At 60.9% G+C, this 20123-nt stretch overlaps 1 protein-coding gene across 1 annotated transcript in view; it reads right to left on the reverse strand.

Annotated features, from left to right (window-relative positions):
- The window catches only part of ZFPM1 (zinc finger protein, FOG family member 1), a 31711-nt gene extending 12818 nt beyond the window's left edge, over positions 1-18893 (reverse strand). The window contains 3 exon segments of the mRNA XM_040571244.1: positions 3044-3139; positions 4829-4960; positions 18762-18893. Of these exon segments, the coding sequence (XP_040427178.1) occupies positions 3044-3139; positions 4829-4960; positions 18762-18801 (268 nt within the window). The 5' untranslated portion in view covers positions 18802-18893.
- Positions 18894-20123: the final 1230 nt, after the last annotated feature.

A 20123-nucleotide genomic window follows, 5' to 3' on the forward strand; every position in this document is an offset into this window, starting at 1 on the left:
AATGAACCCGAAATCATCGTCACAGCTCGGGGACAGCGAAATAAACCCCAAAGAGCCGAGGCAGCAGCGGGATGCTGGGGCCCGGCGAAACATCGATGGGGTCCCGCGTGCCCCGACACCGGGACGGGGCAAAGCGTCCCCCGGGGCTCCCCGAGCGCTGGCACCGCGGAGGGGGCAGCGGGCACCGTACCTGGGCGCCGTGGCAGCGCCGGGGGGATGTGGGCAGGCGATAAGGCCCCTTTGGTGTGGTGGCTGATTGCTATCGGCGGCGTGCCAGGGAGGAGGCGGGGGCGGCTGCCCCGGGGTCGTGGTTTTTTTTTTGGGGGGGGGGGGGGGGGGCGGGGGGGACAAGACACCGGTGCCGTGAGGTTGAGGCTGTGCCACTGTGGGGTTCCCCCCGGCTCCTCCAGCAAAAAGCTTCGTTCTACCTGGCGTCCCAGTGGGGATTCTCCAGTGTCTAATATTGAGGTTGAGCTGCCTGGCCCTCACTCGTGGCTCTGCTCTCCCCTGCTCCCCGCCCCGCGCCGATACCAAGTTCGCGGCGTTTCTCAGAGCATCTCGCCGTACCCCTCCGGGATGCGCAGCTGGGCACGGCCAGGCTGGCTCGGGACAGGAGGGGACAGTCCCACGCCCCCAGCTCTCCCTGCTGGAGAGGAGCCGAGGCCGCAGGTGCTCCCGAAGTCCTCATCACGGGCCCAGCTCCAAGGCAAACAACGACGAGTGGGCGAGATGGAAAGCCGGGGCAGGGGAGAGCGCCGATAACGGGACGGTTTTGGGGGACGTGAGTGGGCGCCAAGTCCCCCCCCTCTGACCCCGCTCGCTGCCGGTGGGCACGGGCACCAGCGTTCCCCTCCCAGCACCTCTTCAGAAAGCGTCCAAAAGTGAGATGAAGCCACCAAAACCGTGGCCGGGGAGCAGCCCCCCTTCGGCACGGCCACCGAAACAGCCCCGCACATCTGTAAACGCTCCCAAGTTGAGGATTATAGATTATGGTATCAGCTATTTGCATATCAGAGCTGCGAGCAGCCAGCCCACCCTGGCGAACAAGGTCATTTCAAAGATAAAAAAAAAAAAATACTCAAAAAAAATACTCCTCCTGCCCCACGGGGCCAAGGAGACCCAGGGAGAGTCCCCACACGGGTGCTGCAGCGCGGAGGGACAGCAGCGAGGGGACGGGGGTGACATCTCCACGCTGCTGTGCCACCCTGGGGACTCATGAGCCCCTCGGAAAAATATCCTAAGCTGGGAGCACCCGCAGGGCAGCGTGCCCACCGAGCACCCATTATACGCGCCCGGAGGGCAGGGGGTTTGCAGACCCTAAGCACAAAGCCCCCCGGCCCCCCGAGACCCCACGGGGCGCGAACAAAGGCACCCGGGAGCGGCCTTGCGCCTGCCCCCCCCTTCCCCCGGCCGCATCTTCGCGGCTGCCATTGCTGACATACGGCGGATCCTGCCAGATAAAAAGAAAATTCAGGCTGCTCAGAGTTTCCCTTTTTGCCAGCTCCATCCCTGATAAGTGCAGAGCCTGCAGAGCGCCTGATAGACGGGCTATCGCGGCGGTTGGTGCGAAAGGAACACCCTATCGCTGCAGCATCGCCGGACCGCCATCAACTCCCAGCCACACAGAAATTAATACCACTCCAATTACCAGAATAGAGATGGGCTGGGAGAAGGCGATAATAAAATCTCTTTTACATAAAGAATGCAAATAACCCGCGCTGGTTGAGGGGGAAGGGGAGGCAGGGCCGGAGCGGAGGCTTCGCACCGCGCGCCGCTCGTTTTGGGGAGCCCGCGGCGAGGGGTCCGGCCGGGCAGCATCCTCCTGAGCACCCCGGTACAACCCCGCACGGTCCCACTTATAGGAAACCCTGCGGTGGGCCAAGGGGATGGAGCTGGAGCTCGCTTTGGCCACACAGATGGGATGGGAAGGTTTGCTTTTAGGAGAGGAAGAAGGTCCCCAGCAAGGCATCGCGACCACGGGGATGGCAGCGCAGGAGCGGGGAGCCCTGCGGTCACGGGGACAAAGGGCCGGGGAGCAGATAAAGAGGAGCTGGAGCCTCGCAGCTCCTTCCTGCTGGCCGTGCAGGAAGGGACGGGGATATCAGCGGGGCCGGCGCGCGCTTCCCCTCGGCTGGCACGGGATGGGGAGCAGGGCCGGGCGCTCCATCGCTCTCCCCCGTGCCGTGGGGATTTCGGCAGCTGCCGGCACACGTGTGCTGGCTGCCGGCCCTTCCCAGGGCTCTCCATCGCCCAGCCCGCCTGGGTGCCCACGGGGACGCAGCGTGTCCCCTGCCCCAGCCATCCCCATCACCAGGCTGGGATCAGCGGCGAAGGGCGATCGCTATCCAGCACCGAGGTCACCCCTTCCCGTCATGTGCGGCGGGGAGGAAACGCGCTGCTGCCAAAACGGCCCCCGGGGCTGCCGAGGGGACACGGGGGCTGCTCAGCACCCGCAGCGTGCCCGGAGCACATCCACCCGGCAGGCTCACCGTGCCGCTGCCAGCCCCGGCGGGCACGTGCCCGCAGACCCAATCTGCGGAGAAGCCCCGACCCTAAACCCATCGGCGCGGAGGTTTGGAGATAGCGGCGCGATAGGGCGCGGGGCACCCACACGGCTAGCCGGCCCCTGTGGCTCCGCGCAGCCCAGCACGGAGATGCCAGCAGGGAGATAGTTGACTCTATTCGCTGCTTGGGGTTTTGATAAGCATCGTGAAACCACTCGAGCTTCGCTCTTGTGGTTGCCAGGATGTTTGCGAAGTGGCCTCGCCAGCGCGTGGCGGTGCAGGACAGAGCCCTCCCTGCGCCAGGGTGCGCGATGCCCGCGCTGCCTCCAGCCCGGCCGCTCCTGGCATGGCTTTTACAGACCCGAGGGATGTGGGAGAAGGTGACCATCACCTCCTGCATCTCCTGTCCCAGCAGAAGTCTCGGTGCTCGCAGCGTGCCCAAGTCTCAGCCCCACCACCCTCCCTGGAGGAGAACACCCCGATGCCTCCAGCCGCAGCCCGCTCCCAGGACGCAGCACGGTGACTGGCCGGGCACTCACCTGGCCCATTCCAAGAGTTCGGCTCCTGTGGATTTTCTCCAGGATCCGGTTTCTCGGGCTCCTTCGGACTCTCCGGGACGTCTTTCGACTCTGCCTCTGCAGCAGAAGAGGGGAGGCACAAGGTCACACGCAGGGAACTTCAGAGGCAGTCGCCCGCAGAGGGCAGGAGCGCCGCAGCCACGATGCACCGGGGCGAGGACGCACACGGGGCTCGCACCCCAAAACGCCCCATCGCCAAGCTATGGCCACAGCCAGGCCCACATGGGGTCCCCCTGGGCAGCCTGGGGCACCCAAAGCCCCCGGTGCCCCCCATCCCACACCAAAGGGGCCACCAAAACACCCTGCCGGCCCCGGGGGACACCCGGCTCTGCCGCCACCCCCTCGGCACCGAGGGCCCCGCGTCACCCGGTTCGGTCCCGCTCCCGTCACGGCTCTATTTGTGGCGTACTCATAGCAACTTGATAACAATTATTTTCTCCATTAACTGCTGTTGGAGATGCAGCAGATAAGGCCTATCTGCATATGACAGTGTGGAAGATTAGCGCCCAAAGTACATGTTTGCCTTCGCGTCCCGGGCGGATAACCAGCGCGGAGCCCAATCGATAGGCGCCAGAGCGAACACCCAGGGGTGACGTCACCGGCATTGGAGATTATTAATACAGGTGATAAGCGGGATGATTAACATCAAATAAATCAATCACCGGGTATAAAAGTCCTATTATTTTTGGCTATAAATCAAAGTGCCTGGCATATTGATTTTTATCCATCTCGCTGAAAGCTTTAGTGGCCGTTATTGCTGCTCGGCGTTATCTCTGCTATCACCTCTTTATCAAGCCAGGCTAGTGCCAGGTGCAGCTCCGCGCCCGGGCTCCCAGCTCCCTCGCCCCCAGCCCCGCTCCCCATCAGATAACGCCGCTCGCTCCCCGTGCTGCCGAGCAAAGTTTGCCTCCGGCCACCCCTGCCCTCCTGCCCCGACCCCGGTCCCGTTGGGGCCCCGTTGGCCGGGCCGACCCCGCGCTTTTGGGGTTCGGGCGCTTCCCGGGAGCCTCGGCTCCTTCCCGGCCGGCTCCATTAGCCTTGCCCCGCCGCCGTTATCTCGCAGGGCGCTGCAAACATTAACTGATTAGGATTTGCCCCCACCTCCACAGGAAGGAACTTAAAGGATATCTGGGGACCGCGGCAGCCCGGCCCTGAAACGCGGCCGCCCCGGGGTGGGGCGCGGAGCGGCGGCAGGCAGGCGGCGGCGGCACGGGCAGGAAGCAGGCAGCAACGGCACAGCGGGGGCTCCGGCCCCGGCCTCACCGATGTCACGTCGGATGGCAGCCTCGAGGGTCCCTCCGTGTCCCCCCGTCCCTCCCACGCAGCCATCGGGGGGAGGTGAAAAGCGCTGGAATGGATTTGGGGGTGATGGTGCTCGCCGGCAGCCAGCAACCCAGCCCACCTCTGGTTTCCAGCAGCCTGGTGTGCGACCCCCCCCAGCACTTTCCCGCCCCCGGGAGAGCCGAAATTGCTCCTGCCTGTCCCCAGCTCCGGCTGCTGGGGTCCCCTCCGTGCCAGGGAAGGGCCACAGGAACCCACCAAAGAGCATCCTTGCTCCTGGCCATCATCCCGGGGACACGCCGGGCAGGGGGATGGAGCACCCAAGGCCCACCTGGGTCTTACTTAACCCCCCCCCCCCCGGCTAATGATGGGGCGGGGAATGCTTCATTAGCTAATTAACACCAAGCACCAGCAGCTGAGCCCACACTACGGGGAGCAAACGGAAGGCCCTGACGTGCTTCTCACCTTCGCTGCTGGGGGGACTGGAGGCATCGCGCTCGGCAGAGCCCTCCCGATCCGAGGCGGCCCCTTCCCTCTCCGAGGGGCTCTTCTGCCCCGCCGGGGCGTCCTCGCCTTCCTCCATTGCTCCCAGGGAACCTGCGAAACACAGAGGGGGGGGGGGGGGTCAGTGGGGGGCAGAGCCCCGGAGCCCTCCCCAGCTTGCTTTGAGGGATGCTCGGGGGCGCAGAAGATGCAGGGTGGGATAGGGGTGCTGTCCCGGTGGCACGGACAGGGACACCCTACGGCTCCGCATGGCACAGGATGGGTAACCCCCCACATTGGCCAGCATGTCACTGGTGTCCCTCGTCCCCTCACTAATGGGGTTTACAGAGCCACTGCCTTGGTCCAGGGTGTCCCCTGGGGGATGCCTGCTTCCCCCCCAGACACGGGGCTGGGGCAACGAGCCCCAGAAGCGAGCGGGGTCCCCATTGCGCATCCCCCACGGCTCCCCGCACCGGGAAACGGGGAGCACGGGGCGGGTGGGTGCGGGATGCGCCGCGGGTACCCCGCAGCCCTCGGCACGCTGCCATTGCCATGGCAACTCAGCATCCCACGGGGCCAAAAGGAGGAAGGGAGGGAGGGAGGCGGCCGGCAGGCGGCTCGTGCCGGCACGCGGCGGGCACCGGGCGGCCAAGCCCCCGGCATCGCCCCGGCACCCGGGGCAGGGGGAAGCGCGGCGGGCGGCTGCGCGCAGACCTCAGCCGCTCTCCGTGACTCCAGGCAGGGATATTTACACCGGGAGAACAAAGGGCCCATAATCTATACAAAGCAGACAACAATGAGCGTGAATAAAGAGGCTGCCGGAGAAGGGAAGGCAATTTATTCTAATTCTGCTAATTTCAGTTCCAGCACAATTAAAAAGACTCTGATAATATTCAGAAACAATCGCCGGCTAACAAAATCGTTTCTCTCGCTGTAAATGAAACATTGTTAGGCTAATTTTTTCTTTCACGCCTTCGCGGCTCTCGGGCTCCTGATAAAGTTAACCCGACTCGTGCCTGCACTGCTGGGGTGGGACGGGACGGGGCCGCGCGTGCCACTCGCCCCAGGGTGCCCAACGGGGCGCCCCGTGGCACCCACCACCCACCCCGAGAGGTGCTGTAGAGGGAACTGATCCTATAAAACCTCGTTGTTGGGTAACGCACTGGCACAGGGTGCCTATGGGGATGGGGACACAGGGGGACAAGTGGCACCTGTGCCGGCCGCGTGCACCCAAGTCACCAAGGACGCCTTCCCGCATCCAGCGTGCCCCTGTGAGCAGCCCTGCCCCAGCCCACCCATCCCCAGGGGAATAAAGCACCACGGCCAGGTGGGTTAAAGGAAATACTGGCTAGTTTTTTTTTTTTTAAAAAAAAGGAAAAAAAAAAAAAGACGAGAGAGGGAGAGCGAGCGGCGGAGCAGGGAGCAGAGCGTCATTTCTCCGGGATTGCTGGAAGCCCTGCACAGTTATCACCGCACACAGCCTCCCTCGGCTTGCCTGATCTGTCTATTCTTCATTAAGCAAATACGCTGAAATGGAAATGAAAACATAATAGCTATTTGATTTTCGGCGAGATATTTTGCATATTGGTTCAGTGCTGATAGTGGAATTTCATCAACTCCCTTTTTTCATGCTTTAAAACTGAATTACTGAGGCTGGCTTTACAGAGAGGGGAAGAGCCAAAAAATGCTCCGGTCCAAGATACTCCGCTTGGCGATTAACTCTTCTTCCTCCTCCCTCCTTCTCTCTCTCTCTCTCTTTTTTTTTTTTCTGATAACAAGGAGGGATTATTTTTTTAAAAATTACAGCAATTGTACGAACTCGCATTAACCCAAGTCACTCGGGTGCCAGCGCCTGGCCTGTCCCTGCTCCACCACCACTCCCCTCCCGGGATAGGGGCCAGGACCCCCCCATCCCACCACCAAACCTGCGCCCACAGGGCCACATCCGGGCGCTGAGCCCCAAAACTGGTCCCCAGCAAAGAGGGGAGCAAGCGGCCGTGCGCCCCGGCGAGCGGGATGGCTCCGAGGGGCTTCTCCAGCATCGGGAAAATCACCATTACTCAGGTAATGATTTGATCATTCCACTCCAATTAAGGTTCTCCCAGCACAGGAACAATAAAACCTTTTCTCAATGCCTTGCACTTATCTGGTAAATTAAATAAAAGGGAAAAAAAAAAAAAAAAAGAAAAAAAAAAGGAGGGGGACTTTTCCAGGCTGCCAAGACAGAGACCCTGGACGCTCCAAAAGCAGGCACGCAGACAAGAGCAAAGCGATAAGAGGCCTCGATAACAGATAGAAAATAGCAACAGATCCAGACTTTCCCACCAGCTCTGCGAGCGGGGAGGAGGAGGAGGAGGAAGAGGAGGAGGAGGAGTCCCGTGGAAGTGGGCCCTGGCCACCGCCTGCGAGCTGCCAGCGCCGCTGTGACCGCGCGCACGTGCGAGCTGGGGGCGACCCGCGCTCGCTTCTGGTTTTCTTTTTTTTTTTAATTTTATCAGCATGCATCAAAGTCCAGAAGCTTATTTTATTTATTTTCTTAAAATAAAACGTATCTGCCACTGTCGGGCTGAACGACGGCGCTCGGTGAGCTGGGGACTGAGGGTTGGCCACGTCCCGGTGCCTTGCTGATAATCGCCCAACAGCTCGCGGTGACGGCAGAGCCCTGGGGTGGGGGAGCACCGCGGTGTCCCCAAGCTAGTCCCCCCTGTGCCCACGCAGCCCGGGGACCCCCCCCGGTGTCCCCAGCTCCCCGGTGCCAACGCTTGGCATGGCAGGGCCACGGATGCAGTCGTGGGGTGAGCCGCTGGAGAGCAGAGTGCAGCCCTGTTCTCCGTTTCCACCGCATCCTTCAAGCTCCTCCTCATCCCTACGCTGACCCCAAAAGTCATCCCCAAATTAAAACCGAAACAAAAAAAATCCCAAATCGGCCAGCTGAGGCTTGCCACCAGGACTACGCGGGCCCAAAGCAGCGCTCCTGGTGTGCGAAACCTCACCGGGATGCTCGCTGATCACATCGCAAGCAGGGAGATGGGCTTGGATAGCACCTCTTTGGGGTGGCGCAGCTGCCTTGAAATCCCAAAGCTCCCTCTTTGCCCCCAAACCAACCCAAAATTCACAGACGAGAGGCAAAGGGCTGCACGGTGAGCAGGTGTGCCCTGGGAAACCCACCCTCAAGGAGCGCCGCATCCACTCCCGGCTATGGCATCGCCAACTGGGGGTGCCCAAACCATATGTTGGAGGTGCCCAAACCATACATCGTGGTTGTGCCCCCCGCTCCCAGCAAAGCCGCCCCCCAGTTCTGCAGCAATTCGGCCAGGTCCGGCACAGCCCGGGGATTCCCCAGGGTCTCGTAGCAAGGTTGGGCTGCGTCCGCCCCGCAGCGAGCAACGCCCGGGGAGCAACCTGGGCTGCAGGGCGATCCAAAAACCGCCGCTATCTGATGGGCCAGCGGCCCGTGCTTCTCACCCAATTTTTCCTGGTACTTGTTAAGGTTTCTCTTCCAGCAGCCCCGATGCTCTGCATGGCCTCGGGTGCCCCGGGCAGCGCCGGAGCGGGGATGCCAAGAGCCACGGCCGAGGGCAAACGAGGTTTTGGTGGCTGGGAAATGACACGGGTCCCCATAGGTCGCGTTATCCAGCGGGTTATTTTTGGCTCCCTTTGGCTGATCTTTCCCATCTTAACCTTACCAAAATTACAACGTATTCCGTGGGGAAGCCAGGGATGGAAGCAGCGGGAGGGACCTTCCCGCCCCAGGGACCCTGTTTTGGAGGAAAAACGAGCCTTTCTGAGCACACAGCAAAACTCTCCCCCCTATCAGCCCCGGCGCAGGTTTGGAGCAGCATCCCCCCTCCAAGATATCAGCATTTTTAATATCAACCCCATGCACGGAGCTGATAATGTTGGGGCCAGCCCCAGCCGTACCTATCTCGAATTAGGAGCCCTTTTCTATCGCACCCAGATAAACTCGCCCCGCGGCTCTTCTGTGTTAAAAGGGTAAGGAGAAGAAAAAATATTCGGCGGAAATATTCGGAAAAATATTAGGCGGGGGATTTTATAGTTTGCGATAATTTTTTAATTATAAATTATTATTTTGGCTTAATTTACCTGCAGGGACGGATGCTGTAACGGCTCCTGCCTGCACCCCGGGGACCACGGGTGCCTGGCAGTGGCACCCCCATCCCAAGCATCCCTCCCCAAAAACGAGCAGCCCCCCGTCGGCGGGGGGGGAAAGCCAAGCGGAGAGGCAGAGCCTGAGAAAAACCAGCCCTGCTGATAGGGGAGAGATTGGTTTCAGCCGGAGCTGCTCCCCCTGCCAAGTCCACATCCTATCTGCGCGGGGTGCAGTTACTTAACATTCATCACCGGCTGAACTCTGTAACTTTATCAGCGCCCGAGCATGGCGCCATCGCCGGGCCCAGCCATTCCCGGCGCTCAGATAGGTCCGATAAACTGCTGATAGATTACAGGAGATTGTTTCACTTCAGGGGACGCGATTACTAATACTAATAGCGAGAGAGCCCGCATCATATCAAACAGCCGCCGAGGGGAGGGGGAGCGGGCCGCGGGGGGCACGGGAAAATAATGAGAAAGAAAATACAGGAACAATGACAATGAAGTGACTTTACGTTTCAGATGGGGCCGATAGGGCCCTGATAGATTTTAAGAGAGGAGAGCTTCTAATAGAGCCGTCCCCGGCCCCGGCGCATCAGATGGATAGGAGCAGATTGCTGCGCGGAACGGGGACATGGCTCAGCATAGCCCCGCCTGGCTGGTGGAGGGGCTGGGGGGGGTAAAAAGGGGGGGGGTCCCTGCGTGGGGACGGTGCCCCGGTGGCTTGTGTACAGCGGGGAAACCGAGGCAGCACCCAGCAGGGCGCAGGAGGGGATGCGCGACAGGGGGGGTGCCCGGCACGAGCAGATCGGACGGCGCAGCATTGGCAGCCCCCCCGCTCCGGGGGCTAACAGGGAAGGATCCAACAGGATCCTTGGGAAGGACTCAAAAAATCAGGATCCAGGTGGGTGTGCACGAAGCAAACCGCTCCTGCTGCTCCCGTACCACGTGCCTCGGCTGCTGGTGGCCAAAGGGACTTTTTCTGGGTGAAAAGCCTCAATTCCCGTATTTTCCCTCCAACATGGAATAATGCTGTTCCATGGGGAATAGGGGCTTCTTCCAGGTGAAAAGCCTCACTTCCCATATTTTCCCTCCAACATGGAATAACGCCGTTCCACGGGCAGCCTGCGCAGGGCCCCGGCAGGACGGGATGCTCGCCCGCCGGCACGGCCCCGCGGACACAAGGTGAGGGCGAGGCCAGAGGTCAGGCTCTGTGCTAATCCAGCGACAAATTACCCCGGAATTACCCCGGAGATCCTCACCGGAGCTGGCCCCCACCTCTCGCTGCTGCGCTTTGGGTCACCGACTGGCGGAGCCACTACAGCCCCGTGAGCCCATCCCGAAGCAAAAACCACCAGCAATGGACAGGATTTCGGACGAATTTTGCCCAGTCCTGAAGTTTCCATCCTCAGCAGCACCCGGCAAGGACACGGATGGAGGGATAGGGACAAGGGCAGTGCTGGATCCATCAGGCCACCAGCGGTGATGCTCGAGCTGGGGCTCCCTGCCGGCTCCCAGTTCCTCCAGTGCCAGCTTCCAGCACCACCCAGGACCGGTGCTGGGTCTCCGGCCACTGACACAGGGACGAGCAGGGGTGGGGGGCTCCGGGAGCAGAAAACACCCCTAGCAGGGTACAAGGCAGTCTATCTGCAAGCAGCAGGGCAGGCTGCCAGCACCGAGCCCCGGGACGAAGGTCACAGGAGCTGCTGGCCCCAAAAACCCATCACTGGGGCTCCTGCATCCCGCTGGCAGCCCGAGCACCTGCGGGTGCACAGCCCCCCCCAGCACCCTTCACAACCCTCCTGCTCCCTAGGGGCAGAGCTTTGTGCCCAGCTCCACCGATGCTGGGTTTGTGCCTGTGCAAACGCGCGCGCCTGGGCTGCCTTTTTTTTTTTTTTTTTTTTTCCTGTTCTTGGCATTTTGGTGGAGCGAGATAAGAGTAAAAAACAACAGAGCTGCTCGGAGAGTGAAAAAGGGAGATAGATAACGCAGATACCGACTCCTACACAAAACAGTCCTGGCTTTATCGCTGCTTTTTATCACAGTTCCTCTAAAAAAAATAAAGAGAACAGCCCAACTGGAATGGGGCAGCACATTAAAAAATGAACTTTATACTGTTGGCTCTTTAGTTTTATATTTAGATGAAACAAACTTAGATTCTTGCGGTCGATACCTTCCCGAGCGCGAGGAACCCAGAGGTCTGGGAGCCCCATTTGCTCTGCCAGGGCTGACTGAAGAACCTCAAGGAAAATTTAGGAAAGCGCCCGATAACGGGTGATTTTCAGGGTCCTTGCCTGCCCTGCCTGCTCCCATCACCCAGCCCTGTTTGAGGCCACCGGGCACAACGGCTGGAGCCTCTGTAAGCTGGAATGGGACGGTTGGGATGGTCTAATGCAGCACAGCTCGTGCCAGCAGGATGAGGCCGGTCCCAAAGCATCCCTGCTGGGCTGGGTGTCATCACCCTCGGGGCTGAACCTGTCCGCTGCGCTCAGAGCCACAGCGTGACCAGCAGTCGCAGAAAAGAGCTTGGAGAAGCACCCTGGGGAGCAGAGCCAGCAGGCCTGAGGCTACAAAAGCAGGTTGAGAAATACAAACACCTCCCCGAGCATCCCTGTGCCCTGCAAACCAGCTGTGAGTCCACGGGGGACAAGCGGGGGACAGGAGGAGGGTGCCTGGGTGGCGCTGCCAGCATCGCGGTGGCACTGCCACCATCGGCTGGGGCACCACCACGTGCCACAGCCCCACGGCATCACCACGGCCGGTGACACCGAACACCCCCAGGAGGTGCAGCGAAGCATGGCACGAGCAGGTCCCAGGTGGCCGAGGGTCCCCGTCCCACCGCGGGGACGTGACCGCCTGTGGCTGGGGACCTGGTGCAGGTGGCCCGGCTGCACCGAGCGACTGCGGTATTTCGGGAGCAGGAGGCATGGAGTGGCAGCAGGACTGGTGGCAGCACCGGGAGGTGCATGGCCCCGCATGCTTCCAGCAAACCCAGCTCGCACGAGCCCAGGCAGCCTGGCCCTGCAGCCCCAAAAAGCCACGACACCCCTCCGAGCCCCTCGTTCTGGTCCGGCCCTGAGAAAGAGGGAAGGGAAAAAATAATAATAAAAATGGACTGGAGGTTTTTCCCTCCCCTCGCACTCCCTTCCCTACCTTCTTTTTGAAAAACATAATTTATCTGTGTATTATCAAGAAATCCAGACACTTTAATCAGTGAGCTATGAAGTCAGTATTTCCATTCTTATCTAGCGGAGGAGTGGAAATGGAGAGCAGATAGGCAGCTCCGAGCCGGGCCGTGGTGGGGAATGTTAATGGGAGGAGCGGCAGAGCCATTGGCTACCGAGCTGCTGCTATCGCTGCCATTATCGGGGCGTTATCGAGGCAACCATCGCAGCGCAGTAATGGGGCCAGTTCAACTTTCCGCATTATCATAGGAGCTGGAAGTAGCACGAGAGGCCTCGCCTGGGAGACGGAGCAGCGCGCGAGCGGCCCAACTTCCCGGTGGAGAAGGCGAGGGAAAGGCACCGAAAGAAAAAAAAATAAAAAAAAAAATAAAAATAGCTCCGGGTCTGGGCGATGCCGGCGGCACCGAACGTGCCACGGGGATGCCGCCACCGCCGTCCCCATCCCACGCGTCCCCGAAATCGCCGCCCGACCCCGCTGCCGCTCGGAAGGCAAAGACAATGCGTCTATATTTCATCAGATGAACAAATTGGAGAGGCGCGTTTCCTCCGCGCGCCGTTGAATGGGAGATGTCAAGAAAATATGTTGATGTGAGAAAGAGGAGATAAAGAATTATTTTGGAGGAAAAAAAGCCGTGGAAGGCTCTTATCGCGAGTGACTCATAGGCGCACACTCCTTAACCCTACTGCGGCCCAAGGTCAGCAGTTACATTCCTTTCGGCATTTCATCCCTTCCAAAAAAACATGTTGCGACAGGAACAATGAGGAGCCATCACTGCCGCGGCAATCGGAAGAGGGAACTTTATTACCCCCGAAACACTTGAACTTTTCTGATAAAACGTGAAGCAGGACATCGGCCTCGCCAAGCCGAAGCGTCCAAAACTCCTGAGTCAGGCAGCAAAAACGGTCACGGGACGTGTCACAGAAAAAAAAAAAAAAGAGAGCTGGGCCTTCTGCTTCCATCCGTGCTCCTCTCCATGGGGAGGGAGGAAGCCTCCTCTTCCCCCTCCTAGGGATCAAACCTGGGTGCCTGCAGGATGCACAGAGCCGGCCAGCAAGAGCCGCTCCTGGGTGCCAGAGGCATTTTTCACTTTTTCTTCCCAAATACAGAAAGCCAGAAGGTTTCTCTGCTCCTGCCATCCCCTTGCAGTGCCCTGACCCATGCTTAGGGCTTTCCCTTCTCACCACATGGGCACGGGGGAAAAAATCCGGGCTGGTTTTGTTCCACGGCACCGCCACAGCCTGCGTTTTCTGAGGCTGCAGCGGGAACAGCAGCAGGCAGGGCAAACATCCTCCTCCCTTGCTCAGAAAGGGCGTATTTGACCCCAAATCCACCAACACCAAGAAAAACACAGCAGTTCTGTCCCCAGGCTTCGCCAGCCCCGCTGCTCCCAGCTTGGGCACCTCAGGAGCATCACTGTTGCCACGGATGGGGGTGGCATCGACCCCATGGATGGCACAGGGTTGGGAGCGCTGCGGGATGCCCCGGGGATGCCCCCACCACCATCAGGCACCAGAGGCGGACAAGGCCACGGTGATTCCGGCTCCCGGTTGCCTTCGGGATGCCACCATCACACGGTGTCCCCGGGGCTGCCCCGGCGCGGGGAGCCCACCTGCAGCACGGCGCTATCTCCTGGCGCAATCTGCTGCAGCGCTCCCGGGGGAAAGCGCTGCTCCCTTCCCTGCCCCGAGCTGGCCGCCTCGCAACTCGGCGAAAGGGGAAGCTGCAGCTTGCTAGGTGGCCTTGTGATTCGCGAAGGGAAAACAGAGACCTTGCCCAACTGCGTGAGTCCGGAGCCAGAGCCTTCAGCCCCAGCCGGAGGCTCCCTGTGCCTCCCTGCAGCCCTTTGCCCGCTCCGGCCGCTGGTGCTGGGGACGTCCCCGTGGGGGTGGAAGAGCAGCGGGCACAAAGGGCAGCGCCCATCTCCCCACGGGCCCTGCAAGCGGCCGCTTGCCAAGCCCATCGCCGCCGGGATGCTCTTGGCCAACAGATTTTGCTGCGCTGCCAACCGGACAGCATCCTGCGTGCAGCCAGACCCGCCGGTGGGGGCTTTTGGGGGAAAGCCAGCCCAGGGATAAACCCCTCAACAGGGTCAGAAAATGGGCGCGCTGCGAGGGGAGCACCCACGGGGCATCCATCCCCTGGCTGGCAGGGCACGGCACAGCCCAGAGCCTTCGCAGCAGATTGGTAACGTTGCCCTGGAGGGACGCAGGGACGAGCCGTCCCCTCTGCCACCAGCCGTGGGGACAGCTCCTCTCCCAGACCTGGGGGTCCACTGGGACACACGCACCCGGACCCCTGGCAGAGCGGTGACCCCACGGCGGCTCCGTGGGACACCACAGCCCTCTGCCACCTGGAATATCTTCCAGCATCACCCACGGCTCATTGAACCCCTCCGCCCAGCACCGAACAGGGGCTGGGGCCCTGCTGGATGCGTCCCACCCCTACAGTGACAGCCACGTCCCACCCCCATCAGAGCATCGCCACCCCAGCCCGGACCCCCCCGCACGCCACGGGGACACCCCAAGGGACCACGACGGGTCCTCGCCCCCAGAAGCTGCTCCCAGCGCATCCCAAGGAGCCGGCAGCAGCGGCTGCGGGGGCAGAGGTGCCACGGGGCTTGGCGCCCGTGCCAGCACGGCTGGCACTGAGTCACGGCTGGCAAGCGCCTCCGAGGGGCTTGCACAAGAGGGGAGGGGCTGGCACGCAGGGTGGCAGCGCCCGTGGGAGCAGGACAGACACGGGGGCCGGCCCCGGCAGCGGTCCCCCGGCATCACAGAAAATACCGGTTTTGGGAGGCCGCCCCTGTCCTCGGGTCCTCCCCGCAGACGAGGCGGGGAACCCTCCCCAGCCAGAGGAGCAGCCCGGCGGGGGGGGAAAAAATACGCCACCCCAGCCATCCCAACGCCCACCCGTCCCGGAGCATCCCTCCCCGGCGGGCGCCCATGGAGGAAACCGAGGCACGGAGCAGCGGAGGCTGACGGCGGACGGAAAAGTGCAGCAGCAAGGGGAAAAATAAAATAAATCAGAAAGCGGAGGTAGTTAGTCACCTGCGCGCTACCGAAAGGAAAGGACCGCTCAGAGAGCAAACTGCAGGAGAAGAGGGCAGGAGGCGTGCCGGGAGGATCAAAAGGCACGGGGTTACCACGCCGGCACTAAAAATAGGCTCTGGGCCGGCTACTGTAATCTTTACAAGAAATTCACTCTGGCTTTCCACAAGCGCCCCGCTCCCGGGAAGGATGGCTCCCACGGCCCCGGCACGCAGCGCCCCAGGCAGAGCTGAGCGAGGGAGGGAGGGAAATAAAATAAAAAACAAAAAAAAAACAAAAAAAACCACCCCATCGAGAAGGAGGCAGGGTTTTACCAGCACAGATCACGCTCGCTATCTAACACCATCTAATAGCAATTAAAAAAATATCCCCACGCAAAAATGTGACTGCGCTCCCCCCCCCCCCCCCCAAAAAAAAAAAAACAAACCACCGCCGTGTGTTTGCTGCGCGGAGCAGAACGGGGCGATAGCGATCGAAAAAGAAAGTCAGCCCTCGTCGAACTAATGCAACATCTGTAGGTGATAAAAGGCGCTGAGGAGAGCTCTTCTACACGAGGCTTGTTTCAGAGTGCGAGCATGTGGGGGGAGAAAAAAAAAAAACAAAAACAAAAAACAACACACCCTGCGAAATGAAAACACACATGCAGCTGCCCCCCATCAGATAATTAGAGCGCCTGCATTAATCACATTTGCAGTGGAACAAATTGTTGGAGCCCTTTTGCCCCTCTTTTCAATGTTTGTTATTGTAGCGAATCCTGCTCCAGTCTGGTCGGGAGAGATAAGTGGCCCTTATCTCCCCTGGCAATCTTTATCAGGATGGAGATCGGGCCTCCGCGCTTATCGGGAGCTCAGATCTACTCTAGCTGAAAGCAGAATAGAAAGGGAAAAGAAAAAAAAATAAAAAGAAAAAAAAAAAGAAAAAGAAAAAAAAACCACAGGCAGGCTCCTGCAAACTACTACAAAAAATGTTCGCTTCCAGTTAATTTAGGAAGGGGGAATAAAAAAAAAAAAAAACCAAAAACAACACATATATTAAAACAACAGCACCCGGAGAGAGGCACATCGACAGCACGAGATCAATCTGCGGCTTATCAGTTCCCCCATCTGAGGACCCGGCGCTGTGAGCGCACGCACACGCAGCTGCCAGGAGCCTCGCTCCTCAGCTGTGTGCCCGCGCTCCCCTGTTTGAAGTTAATAAATATAACAGGCTATCTGGGCGAGAGATCAGCTCCTGCTCTCTATCAGCCCCTCGCATCTATCTACCAGCAGAACAAAAGGCAGAAGGAAAAAAAAAAATAAAATTAAAATAAAGCAGCAGCAGCTGCAGGGAGGCTGCTGCATTTTCAGCGCTGCTGATGGAGCGGGGGGCTGAGCCACAACCGCCCCCCCCAGGCACGGGCAGGTATCAGGCAGGAGGGCCCCTGCAAAATGAAAAAGCTTTTGCCACAAGCTGAAAAGCCTCCACGGAGCTGCCATCGGCTGGCAGAGCCTTCCTGCTGCCGGGGGGCTCCGGGCAGCACCCTGCCTCCAGGAGGGGGCTCAGGACCCCCCCCCACCCCGCACCCATCCCCGGGGAAAGTCGCTGCGTCAGAAAGGCTTCGGCACAGAAAGCTGAAGGAGAAGGTTAAAGCAGCTGGTTAAATATAGTCCAGTGTCTGATCTTTGTCTTATCGCTCTTGGCGATCGCCCGCTCTCCCTGCGATCTCCCCTCCGAGCCTTATCTGCGCTGCTCATCGGGCTTCAGAAAAAAATGAAAAAAAAAATGAAAAAAAAATATAATAAAAAAAAAAAAAAGAGATGAAGACAGAGAGAGAACATAGCGTCACTGAGGAAAATAAAATAAGCAGATATGAATCTGGAGGAGGTTTTAATGCTCCAGCCGAGATGATAAAAAGGATAGACTTTGTGGAAACAGGTCCGGTCTGTACATTAGAGGAGTCTGGTTACCAGAGCCCTGATTCATGCATACTTTCCCTCCTCAGGAGAGAGCAGTCGGAGGCAGCCGAAACGCGCTCTCGCGGCGCTCCACGTCTCTAATGACTGTTTTCATGTTGACACATACAGGAAGGGTTCCAAGCTTTCAGCTTTTAATCAGTTTTGGCCATCGCTGGCGGCCTGAGATCAGCCTCCCACTTTATCATTTCTTCACATCTCGGCAGAAAGCAGCCGGGGAAGGGAGAGCCGAGCCGCCCGCGCCCCCCCCGCGCGCCCGCGGAGGCTGAGCGCCCCGGCGGCCCCCTCTGCCCCCCCCCCCCCCCCACACACACTCCGTGGGCTCCCCGTGGCCGTGGCGCGGAGCCCACGGGCCGGCAGGATGCTATCGCCCCGATCGGTGTCGTTACTGGGGCTACCGGAGAGGCTTCTCCCGTTTTCCCCCAGCTGGAGCTCGCGTGCTCCATCGCCACCGGGGATGGAGCCGCCCGCAAGAGGGGCTTCGCTGCCCAGGCCCGGGGAAGGAAACCCGCGGAAGTCGGATAAAACAGAATTATCCGAAAGGAAAAAATAAAATTAAAAAAATAATAAAATCAAGGAGGCAGCCGGGACTATTTTTAACTCTACCCGGGTAAAAGTCTAGCTGCGCTTTATCACCAGAACAATCACCCCAGGCAGGGAAACAGGTAGGTGCAACTCAGCCTTGCAATTATTTCAAGAGAAAGATAAAGCTGTATTATCACATGGTGGCCAGCCTTCCCTATCCTCGCATCTCGGCCTTATCACCGGCTTCGATCGACTCAAGGGGAAGAAAAAAAAAAAAAAAAAAAAAAAAGGAGAAAAGAAAACCAACAGAGAGGAAGGAGGAAAAGAAAAAAAAAAAAAAAAAGCAGCCAACCGAGCCCGGCACCGAAAAAACTTCCAGCACTTCGCCCAATTTCTTGGGAGACGTGGCGGCACATCGCGGCATCGCGCCGGTGGGCACCGATAACGGGGCTCGGGGGGGGGGGGGGCGGTCCTGGAGCGACACCCCCAGGATCCCAACCTCCTCCCTGCCCTAAGGGGCCTTTGGGTGCCGGGGGAGTCCCCCCGGAGCCGGGGGTGTCCCATGGGGGACGGAACCCCCGCGGGCGACCCGGGGAGCCCCTGCCCCGCTGCGGCTGAGCGGCGGGCAGGGGAGATAAGATCCCAATTTGAGGCCGTCCCGACAGAGCGATCTTTATCGGGCCGGGACTCGCAGAGCGGAATATTTTCGAGCCTTATCGGGGGCCCCCATCGGGAGCCGGTACCGGAGGAGCCACCGAGCTGGCAGCGCCGCCGGGGAGGGGAAAGGGGGGGGGGGAGGGGGGCGGCGGGGACGAGCTGGGGAACGGGGAATGGGGCCGGGATGAGCTGGGGAATGGGGACGGGGAATGGGGCTGGGGAACGGGGACGGGGAACGGAGCCGGGGAAAGGGGCTGGGGAACGGGGGGGGGAGGGGGGCAGCGGGCACCGGGCGCAGCCAGGCACGGGGCTCCCGTGGGGAGACTGGGGCAGAAGGGAAGGAACCGGGGGGGGGGGGGTGTGTGCAAAAAATTAAAAATAAATTAAAAAAAAAAAAAGCGAGGTGAGATAGCACCGGGGGGAGGAACCGGGACTCACGTTTGATCTGCCGGGGGTTGCTCTGTTTCCTCCTGGACATCGCTCGGCGGGGGGCGAGCCCGGCGCCCCGGCTGGCTGCTGGGCGGGCGGCGGCGGCGGCGGCGGCGGGTGGGTGGCGGGGGCGGCGGCAGCGGCGGCGGGCGGGCCCCCCCCCCCCCGGGGCTGCTCGCATCGCCCGCCCGCCCCTCGCTGCCGGGGCCGGGGCCGGGGCCGTGCGCGGCGGAGCGGAGCCGCCGCCGCCGCGGGATTTTTCTCAATGGGGCGCGAGGCCGCCTCGAGCCCGCCCCAGCCCTCCGAGGGGGCGGGGCCGGCCGCCGCCGCGGCCGCTCATAGGCTGTTGCCCGCTCTCCCCGCCCCCTCCCCTCCTCCCCTCCTCCCCCCCTCCCCTCCCCGCCGGCCACGCCCACCGGATGGCGTAGCCGGCGCGCGCGGCGCGGGGCGGGGCGCGCGGCGCGGAGGGGGCGGGGGCGGCGGCGGGAGCGGGCAGGGGGGTTCGGCCCCTCCCCTCGGGGGTTCTGCCCCCCCCCCCCCCAGCATGGCCTGCACCCCCCTGTAGGGGTCCCCTTTTTGGGGCCCTCACCCCCCCCCCCGCAGGGTCCCCACGGCCCTGCTGTGGGATCCCAGCCCCCCCCCCCAATTTGGGGTCCCCACCTCATTTTGGGGTCCCGACCCTCTTTTGGGGTCCTCAGAGCATCCTCTGGGGTCCCAGTCCCCCCAGTTTGGGGTCCTGACCTCCTTTTTAGGCCCTCAGAGCATCTTGTGGGACCCCAGCCCCCCCAATTTGGGGTACCGACCTCATTTTTGGCTCCTCAGAGCATCCTCTGTGACCCCCAGCCCCCTCAATTTGGGGTCCTGACCTCATTTTGGGGTCCTCAGAGCATCCTCTGGGACCCCGGTGCCCCCCATGGGATCCCAGCCCCTCCCCGGTTACCCCTTCTGGGGTGCACCAGGGGTCCTGACCCTCCCCCCCCCACACACACACACACTTTGGGGTCTCCAGCTCCCCTTTGGAGCCACTGAGCTCCGCAAGGGACCCCAAGCCCACCCAGGACCCCCCACCTAGGGGTGCACAGAGGGGACCTAGCACACAGGGGGCCCCATCCTGCTCTGCCCTGTCCCCTTTTGCATTGGGACCCTTGGGGTGCCTGCGGGGTGCTGCTCTGCAGGGTGCTGCCCCCCGAAATTCGGCGCCCCCACAGTTCCCCATCTGCCTCTCCCACCTTCAGATCCAGCTTTGCGAGGGTGGAGGGGCCAAAACCCACGGCCAACGGGAGCTGCTCGGGGTTGGGGCCGCGACCCGAACGTTTTTGCTCTCAGGGGTAACCAAAAAATGGGGCCAAACCCAACCCTCGGCATGGGGGG

Source organism: Cygnus olor, chromosome 12, assembly GCF_009769625.2.
Source record: "Cygnus olor isolate bCygOlo1 chromosome 12, bCygOlo1.pri.v2, whole genome shotgun sequence".
In the NCBI taxonomy this organism is placed as follows: domain Eukaryota; kingdom Metazoa; phylum Chordata; class Aves; order Anseriformes; family Anatidae; genus Cygnus; species Cygnus olor.